Source organism: Sesamum indicum, linkage group LG13, assembly GCF_026168435.1.
Source record: "Sesamum indicum cultivar Baizhima isolate 11 linkage group LG13, ASM2616843v1, whole genome shotgun sequence".
Taxonomy (NCBI): Eukaryota; Viridiplantae; Streptophyta; class Magnoliopsida; order Lamiales; family Pedaliaceae; genus Sesamum; species Sesamum indicum.
Window position 1 is genome coordinate 13,574,398 of NC_142669.1, and position 16,237 is coordinate 13,590,634.

The following is a 16,237-nucleotide window of genomic DNA, read 5'->3' on the forward strand; positions in this document are numbered from 1 at the left end:
TAACTTATTATTTTGTATATGTTGAATTAAATAATAAATATTTTATTTTAAACTCTGCCACAAATTACTAGTACTATATATTAAGAGAGAGCACCAATTTGGTGTCGCCCTTATTCGGTACATTTTTTTTAATATTTAATTTAATTTTTTATATATTTATCTAACTTCCTACTCCTCAAACTATCTTCTGATAATTGTTGCCTCTTTTTTTAATTATTATTTTCATCTGTTTTTTCCACCACTTTATTATAAATTCAATATTAATATATCATTTATTTAATAATATAAATTCTACTTTAAATAAATAAAATCATATACACGTATGTAAAATATGCCACAAATTACTAGTCTTGATAATAAATATTTTTGGGTTCGGAAGAATCATTCCGAATAAGAAAATAACATATATTATCTCTTATTTAAATCAAAATAACTGGTTTTCTTGCAAAAACAGGACATAGAATTAACAAACATATCAAAAATTACAGCATAGGTATTGTGTGTTTGTGATACAAAATTTTTGCATTTTCAATGCTTCAGTTTCTCATACTTCATTTCTCTTCATACAAAAAAATAAATATACATATCAATATATATATATATATATAATAAATGGATAAATAGCAATTTATCCCCGTGATATTGGAAATGAGCATATTACCCCGTATGAAGAAAATATCGCAATTTACCCCTCTGTACTTTTTAAAATGAAGCAATTTACCTCCTTATACAGGGAAGTAAATTGCTTCATTTTACAAATTATAGAGGGGGTAAATTGTTGTATATTAAAAATATAAGGAGGTAATCGCTATTTATTTTTTTATAAAGGGATAATTTGCTCATTTGCGATATCACAAACAGGCTGCTTACATTTTTTCCTATAATAAAATAACCTTGGCGGGGGATGGATGTAGAGTCTGCTATAATCCTGCAATCAAGTCTTGATGCTGCCACTCTCCAAAGTGTTCAAATCTTGCTGGGACGCAGCTTCTGCCATGAGTTTGTTTAGGGCATGAGTTGCCCAACCTAAGGATTCAGAAACAGAGATGTAAGGAGTAAGTGTTCACGATATTGATATTAATTAAATGATTGATTGTTTTTTTTCGTACGCAAGTGTTTGCGCAAAAAAGTATTTTCCATCTTCTTGCTTTGAAGATGTACTTTTGACGTATTTTGGATGCCAACTTAAAATTGTTAAGAAAAACGCTTTTAGGCCAAAAGCTAGTGTGGTTCTAGCTGCTTTGGAGTTTTTATAAATAAATTTTATTTTATTTTTTACTACTTTACCCTCGTTATAATACTCTTAATTTAACTTTATCGCATTTAATTTATTTTTTTAAATTGCATATTTTAAGTTGATATTGAAATTTTTAAATAATTTAACAATAATCAAATTTATACTATCACATATTAAATAATATATTTTATTTGCTATGTTGCCTTATTACTCCTATATTGCTCAAATATATAAATTAAATGCTATGATTAATTAATAAAACAATTTTTTTTTTGGCAATCATGCAAGTTTAATTATTATGTATGAATCAATAATTATATTACTTAGCCGGAACATTATTAAATTAAACATCCACTTTTTTATTAATATTTTAAAAAATTAAAGCATGAAATATACTAATCAAAATAAATGCTTTTTTTTTTTTTTTTATAAATACTACTCACTTTTGATTCTACTACAATTTTCAACTTATTCTACAGAAATCACTTCTGTAAAAGCAAAGTTCTCCCAACGACTCCCATAGTATAACAATTTAAACTTTTGGATGAGGTGGTTGATTAATATGATATCAGAGTCAGGCCAAACACGGGGTCTTGGATTATAATCTCATTGTCATCCGCTTATAAAAAAATACATATATTTATCTTACATGCAAAGATGTACGTGTTAAGTAAATTATATTTGAAAGATAGGTTTAACAAATTTTATAAACTCGTTCATTTTATTAAATATTTTTAACATTTATAACATGTCATGTCCTTTTTAAAATATTAATCGAGTTTATAAGATGCTCGAAATGATAATTTGTGTAATTAATTTGAACTAGTTAACTTATAAGTTTATAATATCTTATTTTTTGAGCTTGTAAGCTCTTTTTCTAAAAGATTTTCTGTAACGCTCTGTAATATTTTATCAGCATCTGAACATCTTATACCATGTTGTAATAAGTTTTAATGATGTAGAAAAAAGTTGAACATTTTAGTAACTCACCGTTGAGGGAATGTGGAGATGGGAAGAATTGTAGGTAGCAGATAAGAGAGACCACCGCGCCTGCATCGATGTATATTAGAGTTGATTGATGAGTTGTATATTTAAGTGAAGCAGTTACCTAAGATAGATCCAGCAAACACATCAGTCCAATGATGCCAATAGTCGTCCACACGAGAAACAGCCACAAGAGCAGCACACAGATACGGCAAAAGAACAACGCAAAGTTTGGCTGCGTGCCCGTTTCTGTCGAACACTCTGATCTTCCCAGACAAGTACAAAGCCAGGAAGCCCAGACCGGCAAAGGACCCTGCGCATTTTGAATCACTTCATCATCACCTTATTCTTTATATATATTAAGCAATTTCTTAGTCTTTGTCATGCTCTATTTTGAAGGTGTTTTTGTCTATTTTTGAGGAGGCGGGGGGGGGGGGGGGGGTGGGGGAGATAAATGTCTATATTTTCCAACGATTTTCAGGATTTTTTTATTTTGTAATTAACTACATTAGTATAAATCAAAATGAGTTAAGGGTTAATTATATTCAAGCCCCATCTGAAAATGCGAAATTATATTTTTTCTAAAATAAATATTAAAATTACATTTACGTGAAAATTCTCGATTTACACTTAACTTTCTTTCGTTAGGGTTGGAACGAAAAATGTTGACTTAAAGTCAAAAAAAAAATTACATAAATTTTTAATTTTGCCCCTCATTTAACATTCTTATATATATTTTATTACTTATAAAGGGATATATATATTTAGAGAGAGAGAGAGAGGGGTTAATATCATTATATTTTTTCCTTTATAAGTATAAATTTATTCAATGAAAACGTTAAATGAATTGTAAAATTAAAAATTTATGCAATTTTTTTTGCTAAGCTCAGCTTTTTTTTTCCAAATCCTAACAAAAGTAGGTATGTGTAAACAGTAAATTTTTGAGAGGGTGTAAGTGTAATTCTAATTTTTTTTTAAAAAAGATATAATTTGACATTTATAGAGGGGGTCTAGTGTAATTAACCCTAAGTTAAAAATACACTCAACGTACGACGACTTTTGTATAAATACAAGAAAACATCTATGATGTTCTTAACTATCTTTCAGGCTGTCGAAACATGAAAACAACAAAAGCCATGTCTTAATACGTTTCTTGATCGACTGCCCTCTACCACAGAGTTTATGAGAATAGATCTCAAGAAGCAAGGGATTAATTGAATCGAGAAAATTTCAAGAATAACTATGTGTTTAATGAACAATTTGAATTATGTAAATCACTCTGACGTCTCTCCTACTCTCTTTTTTTCATTATAAATTCTCCTAACTTGCCATTAAGTGTCTATGGAGGAATTTTCAAAATAAAATATTACTGCAAGAAACGACGTTCAATTTTTCAATATAGGTACGAGTACTTAGTAAAGTTAAGGATATGCAATGTAATTTAAGGAAAATTCTTGTTCGGATCAAGTTTGGTCAAACTAAACCAATCACAGAGCAAGTATGATATACTTGTGATATATGTGATTGATCACTTTTTCTGAATTGTACACTAATCACACGACAAGTGTACTGCACTTGTCATATGATTGATTCAAATTTGATCGAGTTAGATCCGAGTTAGAATTTTTCCGTAATTTAATTCTTTTTGCTTGACACCTACATGAAGAGTGGCCGCTGGGAAAGCTTTTATATCCTTCCTTTATAACCTTCTTATCACCAGTACACAAGACATTGCCATCATTAGGATCAAATATCTGGACATGAAGAGTGAATTCTTGTAAGATACAAATTAAGGACCATAGCATATGAACATTATTACAAACAAACATATGACAATAATTGTGATATATATTGCGTCAAATGGTTGGAAAGACATACAGGTGTACCGTCCGGAAAACACCTGTAGAAAAAGTTAGGGCGAGGTCTTCCGACGGCATCTTTTATTGAATCGGTTATTATTGCTGTTACTAGAAGCGAATATGCAAGGCCTGCAGATGCATGCATAAGTACCAGATCAAGTGGTCATTCAACGTACTCGAGTCAAGCCAAATAAAGGTCATGAGTTTGGATATCACTATCACTCATTTATGAAAATAAAAAAAGAGTTCCATGTGAGGGATAATTATAGTTTTGGTCCTCATATATTGCCACTAATTCGTTTTCAGTCCTTAAACATATTAAAGTTCTATTTTAGTCCTTTAGTTTTTAAAATGTTTACAATTTCAATCCTTAGGCCTAATTAATGACCAGTTTGGCCTTTCAAAGAAAACATATAGTCTAACTATCTTTTTTCTATGCTCATGATCAGGCTCAACATGCTTCCAAAAATAAAATTAAGCCTCCATAAATTCATATATACCTTTCTTTGGCCACCTTGTTCCCAAGTATTCAAAGTCCTCAGTATTCCCTAGTAGTAAAGTCCATAAAATCGAGGACCTAGAATACTGGAGCAAAGGCGGTCAATTTATAGAGGCTTAATTTTATTCAGCATGTCGGGTCTGATCATAAGCAGAAGGAAAAGATAGTTGGACTACATGTTTTCTTCAAAAGGGCAAAATGGTCATTAATTAGGCTTAAGGACCGAAACTGTTAATATTTTAAAAAGTTGAAGTACTAAAATATATAGAACTTCAATATGTTTAAGGATTGAAAACGAATTAGTGGCAATACATGAAGACTAAAACTGTAATTATCCCTTTATGTGATAAGGAATACTGTCTGCACGCAACAGAGTGTGTTAAAAATATTCAAATATTAAATAATTATCCTCTTTAATTACTTAAGTTCTTAAATGAAATTGTCATTTAACAAATTACTTCGATTTTCTGACTGTACATAGCTCTGTTATTTTGGAATGATCAAAATTTATATTCCAAGTTTATGACTATACATAACACTTGTCTATTACATTTGAACATCTGGTAATAATGTTAAAAAATATGGTTGTATTTTAGCAAAAGAACTTTAATTGTTCTATTTTTGATTTAAAAAAGGATAACTGAAATTATTTTTCAAAAATGAGAACTTAGGATTCACATTTTTTTCAGTTTCATTATGGTTATATTCCTCAAAAGGAGAACTTTGACTATTCTGTTTGTCATTTAAAAAGGAATAATTATGCTCCATTCTCCTGAAATTTGGTGTAATTACATGTAAACTTTTTACGATTTGAAAAATTTCATTTAGTCCTCCTGAGTTTTGCTTCAATCTAACAAATAAATCTCTACGTTATTCACAAAATTTGATGATATTAACAAAAAAATATGATAAAAATTCATACTTACTTCAAATTGACTTATTACCAATTTATCGTAGGTCAAATAAATCTTTTTATAACTAAATTATCCTTATACATCTTCACACGTGTTAATGCATGTAAGGAGGTATATTTTCACCGTTATAAGAATAGTTTAGTTATAAAAGATTTATTTGACCTGCAAAAAGTCAATGATAAATCAATTGGGGGTAAATATCGATTTTTATACAAGTTTTTTTGTTAATATCAACAGATTCAGTGAATTTTGAGTATAAGAGAGACCTATTTATTATACAGAAGAAAACATGAAAAATACTAAATATAATTTTTCAAATCATATGAAATTTACGTATAATTATATTTGAGCAGAGGAGAGTATAAAAGGATATAATTTAAATTATTTTTGAAAGATGGGACTCCTGAGGATTCAGCTTTTCTGTAATTTTGAAAAGAAAGAAATAGGACTGTCGGTAATTACAGTAACTCAAGAGGAATGCTATTGTAATAATTAACCATATATGATATATGCGAAGAAGGTCATACCAAGTACAGCATGGTGTAAATCATAAACATCCCTTCTGTAGTAGTAATATACCAGAAATACGGTAATGGGCAAGATTACTGCATATATCTGTGACAACATGAAATCAACCTTAATTATTACAGGAGTGTTAGTTTAGTACATGAAGCTACTGAATTGAATTTTTCAAATCTTGTCGTATCTTTTATTCCGTTTATATATACAGAATATACATATAATTTTTTTTTAAAAAATAAAATTCATGATATCATTGTTATATACATGATATGTATATGTTAAATAGAGTAAAAAATACAGCATGGTTAGCTATAATTGTACGCAAGTACCGGAACAGCCCACATGGGCACAGTGTCTTTCTTAAAAGGGTATTTCAGATCGGTCATCAGCTCTGCACTGACATAACGATGGAACGGTTCTATCACATTGAGACCAACATCCATCGCCACAAGGAGTAGCAGAATCAGCCAGTCGTGCCGATGCACTCTCGCAAGCTTTGATCCATGAGATCTAATAGTGTGCCCGATGAATTGATTCTCCCTCATTCTCACGAGCCCATCTATACGCAGCACACACGTTACTCGCTAAAGATATGGATTAGTACTGAAAGCAACTTATCTATGCATATATAAACTTAACGCTTGTCAAATTTTATGATCAGACGAGTTTATGAGCGAGTGCTGCATGTCGAACCCTTATGCGTGCATGCTTTGCAAATACGTGTCACGACTTTCATACATGTATATATATAATTAAGATACGCAAACAATCATTCATAGAGATTGAAGTTCGATTCTTACGTAGGATGCGGGCTCTCCAGAAGTAGAATTAAGCAACAATGGCAGAGATGGTATGCACGAGAGACAACAGAGTGAAGATCATTTGCAACCTGATATTGACAAGAAAGGGAAAGTTGGCGTTGTAAAAGGTTGGATCCACAACATAAACGCAAGACCGTAGAAAACATTGGGCAATTTTCTCTAGAAAATAGGGACATGTATTGACAGTTAGTCTTAGATGGGAAAACTATTTGATAGTAAATAGACACACACACACACTCACACACAAGTGTGACACATTTTTGTGGGCAATTTCGACCTTCATATGTTATGGATAAAGAGCATAAAATGAAATAAAAATTCAATTTAACTACCTATATTTTATAGGGGAATTCTTTTTAATTTATATATATTAACTTGGCCTCGTTCAAGTTTAGTCCACTGATTATGATAGTTATCACATTTTATATACTATGTTGCAAATTAACATGCTTCAATTAGGTCCTACGGTGGCCGGATTTTGCTTTTTTGGTCGGGAAATATGCACATGCTGCACAATTTGGGAATGTTTTATCTTATTTGGCACTGAAAAATGACACGGCACTTGAAGTGAATATTTTTTTATATCTTCTTTGCCATATAAGCACTTACATAAAGAAAAAAAAAGGTCAAATTGCATAAAAACAAATTTTGAATTTATATTTTAAATTAGCTTTCGTGACACAACGCCTCTACATGCATATGATAAATAATCTTACACACTTTAAAATATATTATAGATTAGAATAAAATATATAACTTAATATACCAACTTAAAAAAACAAAAAGAAAAAAATCAACTCATATACATATATTATCACAACAAAAAAATGTAAATACATAAAGTTATAGATAATTATAAATAATTATTTAGTAAATACTTATAGATTATAAAAAATAATTATAGATTACAAAAATAATTATTATTTTATAAAAATAAATATAAAAATATTATTTTATGATTATATAGATAAAAAATGTATAAAATTATAGATAATTATAAATTCTTATTTTATATCATATAATACATAAAATTATAAAAATAAAATAATTATTTTATAAGTAATTATATATGATGAAAAATAAAATAATTATTTTATATAATATAAATTTAAATAAAAAAATAACCTCCCTATCCCAACCCCTGCCCGCCACCCCCTAATCCTCGAACTTGCAGGCCATAAAAGGGGGCGAAGTTGCCCTCAGTGGAAGGGGGCAACGACAATCACCCAAATTATTATAGATTTGGGCGAGTCGCCCAGTGCTAGAGGAGGCGGCGTCCCTTCTAGCGGGGGACGGAGGGGCGGCGGAGTTGGACCGGGGAGGGGGTGGAGAATTTTTGTGTAATAGGATTTGAATTGTAGGGGAGGAGAAGTGAAATGAGAAAGTAGAGGGAAAGAATAATAGTTTTCCTTCAAGTTGTTTTGTATGATTGGAACGAAAATAAATCTCAAATATTTTTATTTGTTTGGTACGAGAAAAACAGATTAAAATGAAAAGACTATTTTTTTATAATTTTACTGAAAAATCCTTATCTTCATTTTGTATTAAAAAGCAGATAAATTAATTCATACTAATATAATTTTAGTATATCAAAATTTAAAAATCTTATTAATACAAATATTTATAAAAAAAGATCAAGAATATTTTTTATTAATAAAAAAATTCTTCGTTCACTGATGTAGTAGTTTTCAGCGATTTTGTTATCTTTCTTTGGCGATTATGTACAATATTATCAGCGGGAAGGAGAAAAAAATTGAAAAAAAATTATATATATAGGGGCAATAGAGTAATTAAAAATAAAATACATACTTTTGTCTTTTTGACATTCCACCCAATTTTAAATGAAAATAAAACTGAATCACGGAAAAGTTTCATATACATCAAATTTTACTATCAAACAACATTCTTTCTTCTACTCTTTTTTATACTCCCATTTTTCACCCTACCAAACATACTCTAAAATATTGCCTTGGATAAATTTGCACATTGCATATTAACGAACTTGTTTCTAAACTTTCACTAAAAATTAAATTAAGTTATTAAATTTAAGTAGTAGGCTACAAAATGACGAATTAAACGTCAAGAGTAAAATTGACACAAAACTTCGACTTTAAAAGCACCATTTTATTAGGAGTAAATTGCAATCTACCTACCTGTATTATAAAAAATAGGTAAATAACCCCTTTATAAAAAATAAAATAGCAATTTATCCCTTATATTTTTCAAAATATAGCAATTTACCTTCCTATATTTTTAAAATTGAGGCAAATTGCTTCATTAGTTAAAACACAGTGGGATAAATTACTATTTACTTTTTATAAAAAAATAATTTACTCATTTGCAATATCACAGTAAGGTAAATTACATTAAGCCTCTTTAATTAGCACCTAACCCAAAAAGTAAGTTTTTATAGATTGCACATTGTAAAAACTGCAGAGAATTCAGTCTCTTGGGTTTCGATTTCAGGTTAATTTGCAAATCTTAAGGAAGGCACAAAGCCAAAGTTTTTGGAATTGAGAAATGCTGTACAGTACCTCCAGAATGAATGAATCCCCAATGTTATGCATTTAATTACAATACTATTAAATTATACTAAAAATATTGCAGAGGATGAGAGATGCAACAATTTACTATGTTTAATGTGAAATCGGACACCTTTTACGAAGTCTAGAAGGCTTATTAGGTTACCCTTGCAATATCTATTCAACAAAGTTTACAGATCACTTTCATTGCATTTGGATTTGTGTTTTAATTATTTTGTTTTGTATTTTAAAAATAGAGAGAGAAAAATAGAGATAAGTAAGTGTGTATTAAAAATAGATAATATGTTTGGATTTGTGTTTTGGGATAATTTAAGATATTTTAAAATAAGTGGTGTAAGTATGATGTTGGGATTTGGAAGACAAAAATCACTGTTCATTGTCAAATCATATATACATATACATATTTTATGTTCAATATTGTATTTTTGGGAGACAAAAGTTACTGTTTATTGTCAAATCATGTCTGTTTTATATTATGTATATATTTATTATATATAGAAAGTTGATAAACAAAAACACGCAGATAAGGTGTAAAACACAAACATTGAGTGTGTTTTATCTTGTTTCGAAAAATACGAGAATACAAATCCAAACAAAGCCTTTCGTTCCTGATCTATTGAACACATGCTTACAACATTCAACAATAGAACAAAAATAGTAGAGAATATTACATTTACACGTACAAGCAAAATAATCATACTACAACTTTTTACATCAAATGATAGCCCCATATGTTTCTATAGCTCTTCTTTTTTTTTTTTTCTTTAAGTTGTATTTTTTGCAATTAGTTATGATATTCGAAAAAATGAACTGGCACAACGAGGCTTAAACGCCCGAAAGGAAGAAAAGCTGCAAGAGTTTAAAGGAATGTAAGGTCTAATGCCCCTCTACGAGGCCTAGCTGGAGGAAGGGAACCTAAAACAACCTTCAAAACCTAAAATTTTGTAGTATTGATGATTCGTTCCAAATGTGTTACGAAGACGATTTTAGTTGGGAATGGAAGTTGCCCCTTCTAAAATTGCCGTTCCAAATAGGTCTTTTTTTTTTTTTGTAGTGTAAGATCGTGAGTTCGAACCCACCAACGTATGTGATGTTTCTTTTTTAATAGTAGGTATTGGTTATATATAGTTATCTAATATGGATGAATAGTATACGGTTATTATTGTCGTTGTAGTTGAATGGTATATGATTGTTATTGTTATTGGTAGTTGTTAGATATTGATATTTAATATTGACTACTGTAATCGACTTATTTAGAAAAAAGAATATTAGTTTACCATTATCACTTTTTTCATAAAAACAAAAAAAGAATTGACAAAAAGATCTTTTTTTCTTTAAAGAAAAAAGCGATGACTATATACCAAGCTTGAGAGAACTCACAAAGCACACAATGAGGATCTGCTCCAGTTCGGAGTGAAAGATTAGCCAGTGTTGGTACTGCATCATAACAGAACCGCAACATCTGCAAACAGATTCGAGGAGGCACGTTAACTAATTATAGTCTGCTCCAAATGAAATTATGTAGTTTTTGGATAGAGGTATGAAATTATCAACTATGTCCTTATGTAATTTTTTTTCTTTTAAAATTTAAAATTTATAAAAAAATCAGATGGAATGGATGAAATTTTTTTATAAAATTATAAAAAATTATCCAATTAGTCAATAAAAAATTAAAAAAATAAATAAAATTATAATCTTTAGTCCAGAAAGGTATTTTAGTAAATTCACCACAAAAAATGAATGGAAGCCTAACGAAATGGACTAAGTGTTAAGCTATTATTAAAGTTAAAAAAATATTAATAATTTTTAAAATAATAAGATAATATTTATAATTATATCAAATTTTAAAAAAAGTCGTTGTAGTTTACCTATGGTCAAAATTTTATTTACTGTTTGTTTTGTTTTTTCAGTGAAAAATTCACCTTTTCGATGGTAAAAAAAAAAAAAAACATTTTCCACCTTTTCCGAGGTTTTCATATTTCCATTCTAATCAAAGACTAAATTCTCCTTCTAAAATTCAATAATGAGTTTCATAATTTTGATAGTTATAATTACTTTGTAAAAATTGTTAATAATAAAAATTAATGGCATAAAAATTATATATGAATTCATAAAAAAGAAAAGAAATAATTAGTAATACATATTTAATTGCAACTTAATTACAGCAAATAATTATTGTTACTATGCATCCCATGTGACAAAATTTTATCTAAAAGTGCACTAAGGTAAATTACACTAATATTCCTCAAGAATACGTTTTATAATTTTATAAAAATAGAAAACATTTTTGTAATTAAACATAATATCATGTATATAGTCTGTATGCTATATTTAATTATTTATAATGTATGGGCATTTCAAAAAATTATTCGATGTAGTTTCGTCGGATACAGACACAATTCAAACATGCTTCACACAACATCCTCATGCTTGAAAAAAGGAAAAAAGACACTGTGTTGGACGTATCACGTACACGCCTGTTACTGTGTCCGACAAGGTTTTGATACATTTTGGATGTTTATAATTTTTTTTTTTAAAAAAATGAGCTGGATTTGGATACAAAAAGAGTTTTGGGCTTAAAAAAATTAATTCGCTCCCCTCAAACTAAAATTTTGGGATGAAATTATTAAAAATTTGAGAGATGATCATGATGATTTGACTAATATGAATGATTACAATTTTTTCACTGTGGGCATTTTAAAATAAACTGACTACCTATATTTTTTAAACTACTTTTTGTTAAAAATTTAGATGTAAGAAATATTTATTTTATATTTTATCGTGATACAATTTATATTGCATATTTTAATTTTATGAGAAATTAAAAATATATAATCGTGTCGATACCTTATTATGATAGAAAATATACCTGTGTCAGTACCTTATTTTGTTGTATTTTTTTTTTTTCGTATCATCGTATTCTATCGTATCTTTTATCGTCGTGGCTGTATCAATACATCATAATTAATTACTCTATTTTTTTTTTGTTTTATAATTTTAGTGTCCATTTGCCAACTAAAAGCTCCTGAATTAAGCTTTGCGTGATCTAGCTTCGGTTGTTGACAGAAGGCGCAAATACCCATAGGGTCAACAATTAGTAAAAAATTGCCCTCACTTCCTTTCCCCGAATCACACACCAATTGCTCCCTCTTCTGCCCGCTATTCAACGAACATGCATATGCATCAGCACTCATCAAGGATCCATCACTCTCCTACACGCACAACCCCTCTCACTTTCACCCATGGATCCACCGCCCTCCTGCCTGCATCCTCACCCCGCCACCATCTCCACCTCCGCAAACCACCCCGACTCCGCCAATTCTTCCCCTCGCTCCCGCCCCGACGCCTGGGATCATGACCACCATCTCCCACCCGTTCCTGGCGCCAAGCTCCGCCTCATGTGCAGCTACGGCGGTCACATCATACCCCGCCCCCACGACAAGTCCCTTTGCTACGTCGGTGGCGACACCCGCATTGTGGTGGTCGACCGCCACTCCTCCCTTGCCGAGCTCCACTCCCGCCTCTCCCATATTCTCCTCAATGGCCGCCACTTCTCCCTCAAATACCAGCTACCCAATGAAGATCTCGACTCTCTGATATCACTCTCCACCGACGAAGATCTCGAGAACATGATCGAGGAGTATGATCGCACTAACGCTGCCTCGCCGTTGAAATCTTCCCGCCTCCGCTTGTTCCTCTTCCCTTCCAAGCCTGAAACCGCCGCCTCGATGGGCTCTTTGCTCGACGATGCCAAGTCGGAGACCTGGTTCGTTGATGCGTTAAACGGTGCTGGTTTGCTGCCCAGAGGACTCTCCGAGTCTGCGGCTATGGATACATTGCTTGAACTCGACCATGGCATGGTGAATAGCGATTCTTGCGCGGATCTCGAGGCTCAGAGCGAGTCCAACAAGCAGGCTGTGCCCAAGAGCAGTGCTCAAGAAGTTGTGCTGGATTCGCCGCATGTGGCGGAGACGAGTTCTTCCTTTGGGTCGAGTTCTTCGACGCCATCAATGGCGAATTTGCCGCCGATTAAGGTTAGAGTTGAAGATTATCAGATGGTTGGGCTGGATGAACAGTTCTCACATGTGAATATTGCTTCCCAACCTCTTGCTTGTCATAATGCCGTCGTGAGAACAAGTGGGGGGATGAACTCTTCCGCCGCCGGTGCTGGTGGTGGAGAAAATCTGAGTCGGGTTATGTGTGATGATGAGAAATCGGAGAAATCAGATCACGGAACGGTACCGCCGACGGGACTGCGGAAACCGCCATTGCCGCTGCAGATGGTGCAGAGGAAGCTTGTTGATATTCATAATTTGCCGTCGCCTGATTCCAAGCATGCTGGAGGCTACAACTTGCCGTCGCCGGACTCTGTCGCAAGGTATGTTTCTTATTCCATTTACATTAATACATATATATTAGGATGAAAACAAGCGTCGATAGTGAAATTGCAGCGGAAATTCTAAACCCCATTCCAACCCCTTCAAATTTGAATTAATTATATAATAGTAAATATATATTTATATTGCATGTACAATTTAAAAAATTAATTAATCACATAGCAATCATAATACATTTAATTTATGATTGGATTGATTCGACCAAATATGATCTTAACAAAAAAATTTCATTAAATAATAAGAATTTGTTTACTGTAATTAATAATTATTAATAATGAATATAGTTATATTAACTATTATTGCTAACAATTATCACTATCAATAATTAATGACAAAATATAGTAGCACTATAGTGACAACAAGTATGACTATTACTATATTTTTATCGTCAATAAATTTTCAATATATATATGACATTAATTATTTATAGTGATGAATTTATTACACAATTCTTACTACAATTAATTATTTTTGACAAAATTAAAATTAATATTACTTAATTGATATGCTATTTTAATGAAAACTTTAAAATAACTGTTAAATATTTTGTTGTTAATATTATATTTTGCTATAATAGTAGTGAATTTTCTCCCATTTATTAATTACCAAATTTTCGCCCCGAAGAATTGATACATAAAAGTTTAATTTGTGTAATATTCTTGTACAATTTTTGCTGAAAATAGTTGTCACTAATATAAAAAGTCCTATCATTATTTAAAATGAAAAAGGTAATCTAAAAAATAAATTTATTTTCTAATAAGCTAAGTATATTTTTAGAAATATTAATAACATAAGAACAAAAGAATTTAGACCCGGAATATTTCCCCAACCAACCAAGAACTAGAGCATACTAATTCTTTGGGAAATTCTAATTCAAACTGGACTCGATCAGGATTTGAATCAATTATATGGCAAGTGCAACACGCTATCGTGTGATTGAAAGAAAAACAACCAATCAGATAACAAGTGTGATATATTTACTTTGTGATTGATTTGATTTGGTTTGACTAAACTTGATATGGACAAAAAATTTTCCTAATTCTTATAAAATTCTCGACTATTAAATGATTTGATTGAATTTTATATTTCACTTAATACATAGACGTCATTGAGATAAAAATTATATAATCTATTTCGTTGGTACTGTCTTCATGTTACAGTGATTGCAGCATCGCGTCTGCTGGATCCCTATCGAAACACACAATCTACCAAGACGCAAATCTAATACCTGTGAATCGAGAAAGCCGAGTTCCCACTCCTGTAATTGATCAAAAGATGAGCAATACTCAGGAGCCCACCTCTCAGATTTCAGCTGATTCCCTCTCAATCCCACCTTCGAACCAAAATCAACAATTCATTCATCCAGCTCCAAGCCCACACTACATCCAGCACCCTCCGCCTGCCCTGCCTATGTCGACGTCATACTATCCCGTGTATCTGCACCCACAGACACAGCAATCCGTTCAACACCAAGCTGATCAGCAGTATCCCATGTACCTGTTGCCTCCGCTTAATCAGACTCCGCCCTGCTACGATGCTTCAGTTGTCGCCTCAAGCCGGCCGTTAACGCCGCCTCCCAATAATATGGTACCCTACAAGGAAACTGTTTCGACCCTTTATCCAACCAAGCCTGAAATGGCAGCAAATATGTACCAGACGGCTGGGGCAGGCCCCACGCCGCTGTTGGTTCAAGTTCCGACTCATCAGTTTCAGCAGCAGTTTGTCGGTCTTTCTCAAATCCCGGCTACACCACAGTCCGGTGCTGTATCTGCTGCTTCTGCTGTCGTTCCAAATTATGGGTACGAATATACTCATCATATGCAAGATCAGATGTACTATGCTCAGCATCTGGCTGCATCAGCGGCACCACCTCCTCCTCCTCAGTACCAAACTATGACTCCAGCTACTGCAATCATGTTATCTCAAGCTCAAACTCAGCTGGCTGCAGACAGCGCTGCACAACAATCATGATGTGAACTGAAAATGAATAGCGGAGTCGTCGGTTGTGAGTCTTGCATGTTTGCTTTCAGTCCTTTCATGTCAGTTACTGATAAAATGGTGAATTTCTCTTAATCAGTATTTGGGTTATATATCTATGTAATGGTAATGTAAAATTAGAATAAGAAAGACCGCATGCATGTTCATGCAGTTTGCTTCTCTAGTTTTATGCTATACAGACCCTGGATAGATAAATAAGGCAGTTTGCTCCTTTAAGGAACTCTACAAGCATTTATTCGGTAGATTTTGTTTAATTCCAATTTCATTCATGTAAGGGATGGATCGGTCTCCGGCAAGAATACAATACAGAAATATTAAAAATTATTACAGACTTTTCTATAATAAATTACAATGATCCTAAGAAGTAGAAATATGGATACAATAAACAAACCCAGAAACTGTAAAATAAGAGAGATGAAGGACATAGAACAGTATATGTAATGAGGGCTCCGGAGCCAAAGAC

At 31.8% G+C, this 16,237-nt stretch overlaps 2 protein-coding genes across 2 annotated transcripts; one reads left to right on the plus strand and one right to left on the minus strand.

The window, feature by feature from the left end:
• Nucleotides 1-519: 519 nt before the first annotated feature.
• On the minus strand, nt 520-6,915 carry LOC105176036 (lipid phosphate phosphatase 2). The gene is made up of 8 exons (XM_011098713.3): nt 6,816-6,915; nt 6,345-6,574; nt 6,021-6,108; nt 4,100-4,209; nt 3,882-3,975; nt 2,346-2,534; nt 2,228-2,287; nt 520-1,026 (listed from the first exon to the last, which is right to left on the minus strand). Exons 2-8 carry the CDS (start codon nt 6,558-6,560, stop codon nt 935-937), a joined length of 849 nt encoding a protein of 282 aa, XP_011097015.1. The 5' UTR covers nt 6,561-6,574; nt 6,816-6,915; the 3' UTR covers nt 520-934.
• Nucleotides 6,916-12,529: 5,614 nt separating this feature from the next.
• LOC105176037 (uncharacterized) lies at nt 12,530-15,992 on the plus strand. The gene is made up of 2 exons (XM_011098715.3): nt 12,530-13,757; nt 14,937-15,992. Exons 1-2 carry the CDS (start codon nt 12,622-12,624, stop codon nt 15,745-15,747), a joined length of 1,947 nt encoding a protein of 648 aa, XP_011097017.1. The 5' UTR covers nt 12,530-12,621; the 3' UTR covers nt 15,748-15,992.
• The last annotated feature ends 245 nt before the right edge of the window (nt 15,993-16,237 follow it).

What these genes read in the sequence shown, in the direction of transcription:
- LOC105176037 (XM_011098715.3), top strand. Translation starts at nt 12,622, where the DNA reads ATGGATCCACCGCCCTCCTGCCTGCATCCTCACCCCGCCACCATCTCC. An exon ending in TCGCCGGACTCTGTCGCAAG is followed by an intron (nt 13,758 to 14,936) that starts GTATGTTTCTTA and finishes TTCATGTTACAG; the next exon opens with TGATTGCAGCATCGCGTCTG.
- LOC105176036 (XM_011098713.3), bottom strand. Translation starts at nt 6,560, where the DNA reads ATGAGGGAGAATCAATTCATCGGGCACACTATTAGATCTCATGGATCA. An exon ending in TCCCAGCGGCCACTCTTCAT is followed by an intron (nt 2,535 to 3,881) that starts GTAGGTGTCAAG and finishes CAAAATGCGCAG; the next exon opens with GGTCCTTTGCCGGTCTGGGC. An exon ending in GTTTGCTGGATCTATCTTAG is followed by an intron (nt 2,288 to 2,345) that starts GTAACTGCTTCA and finishes ACATCGATGCAG; the next exon opens with GCGCGGTGGTCTCTCTTATC.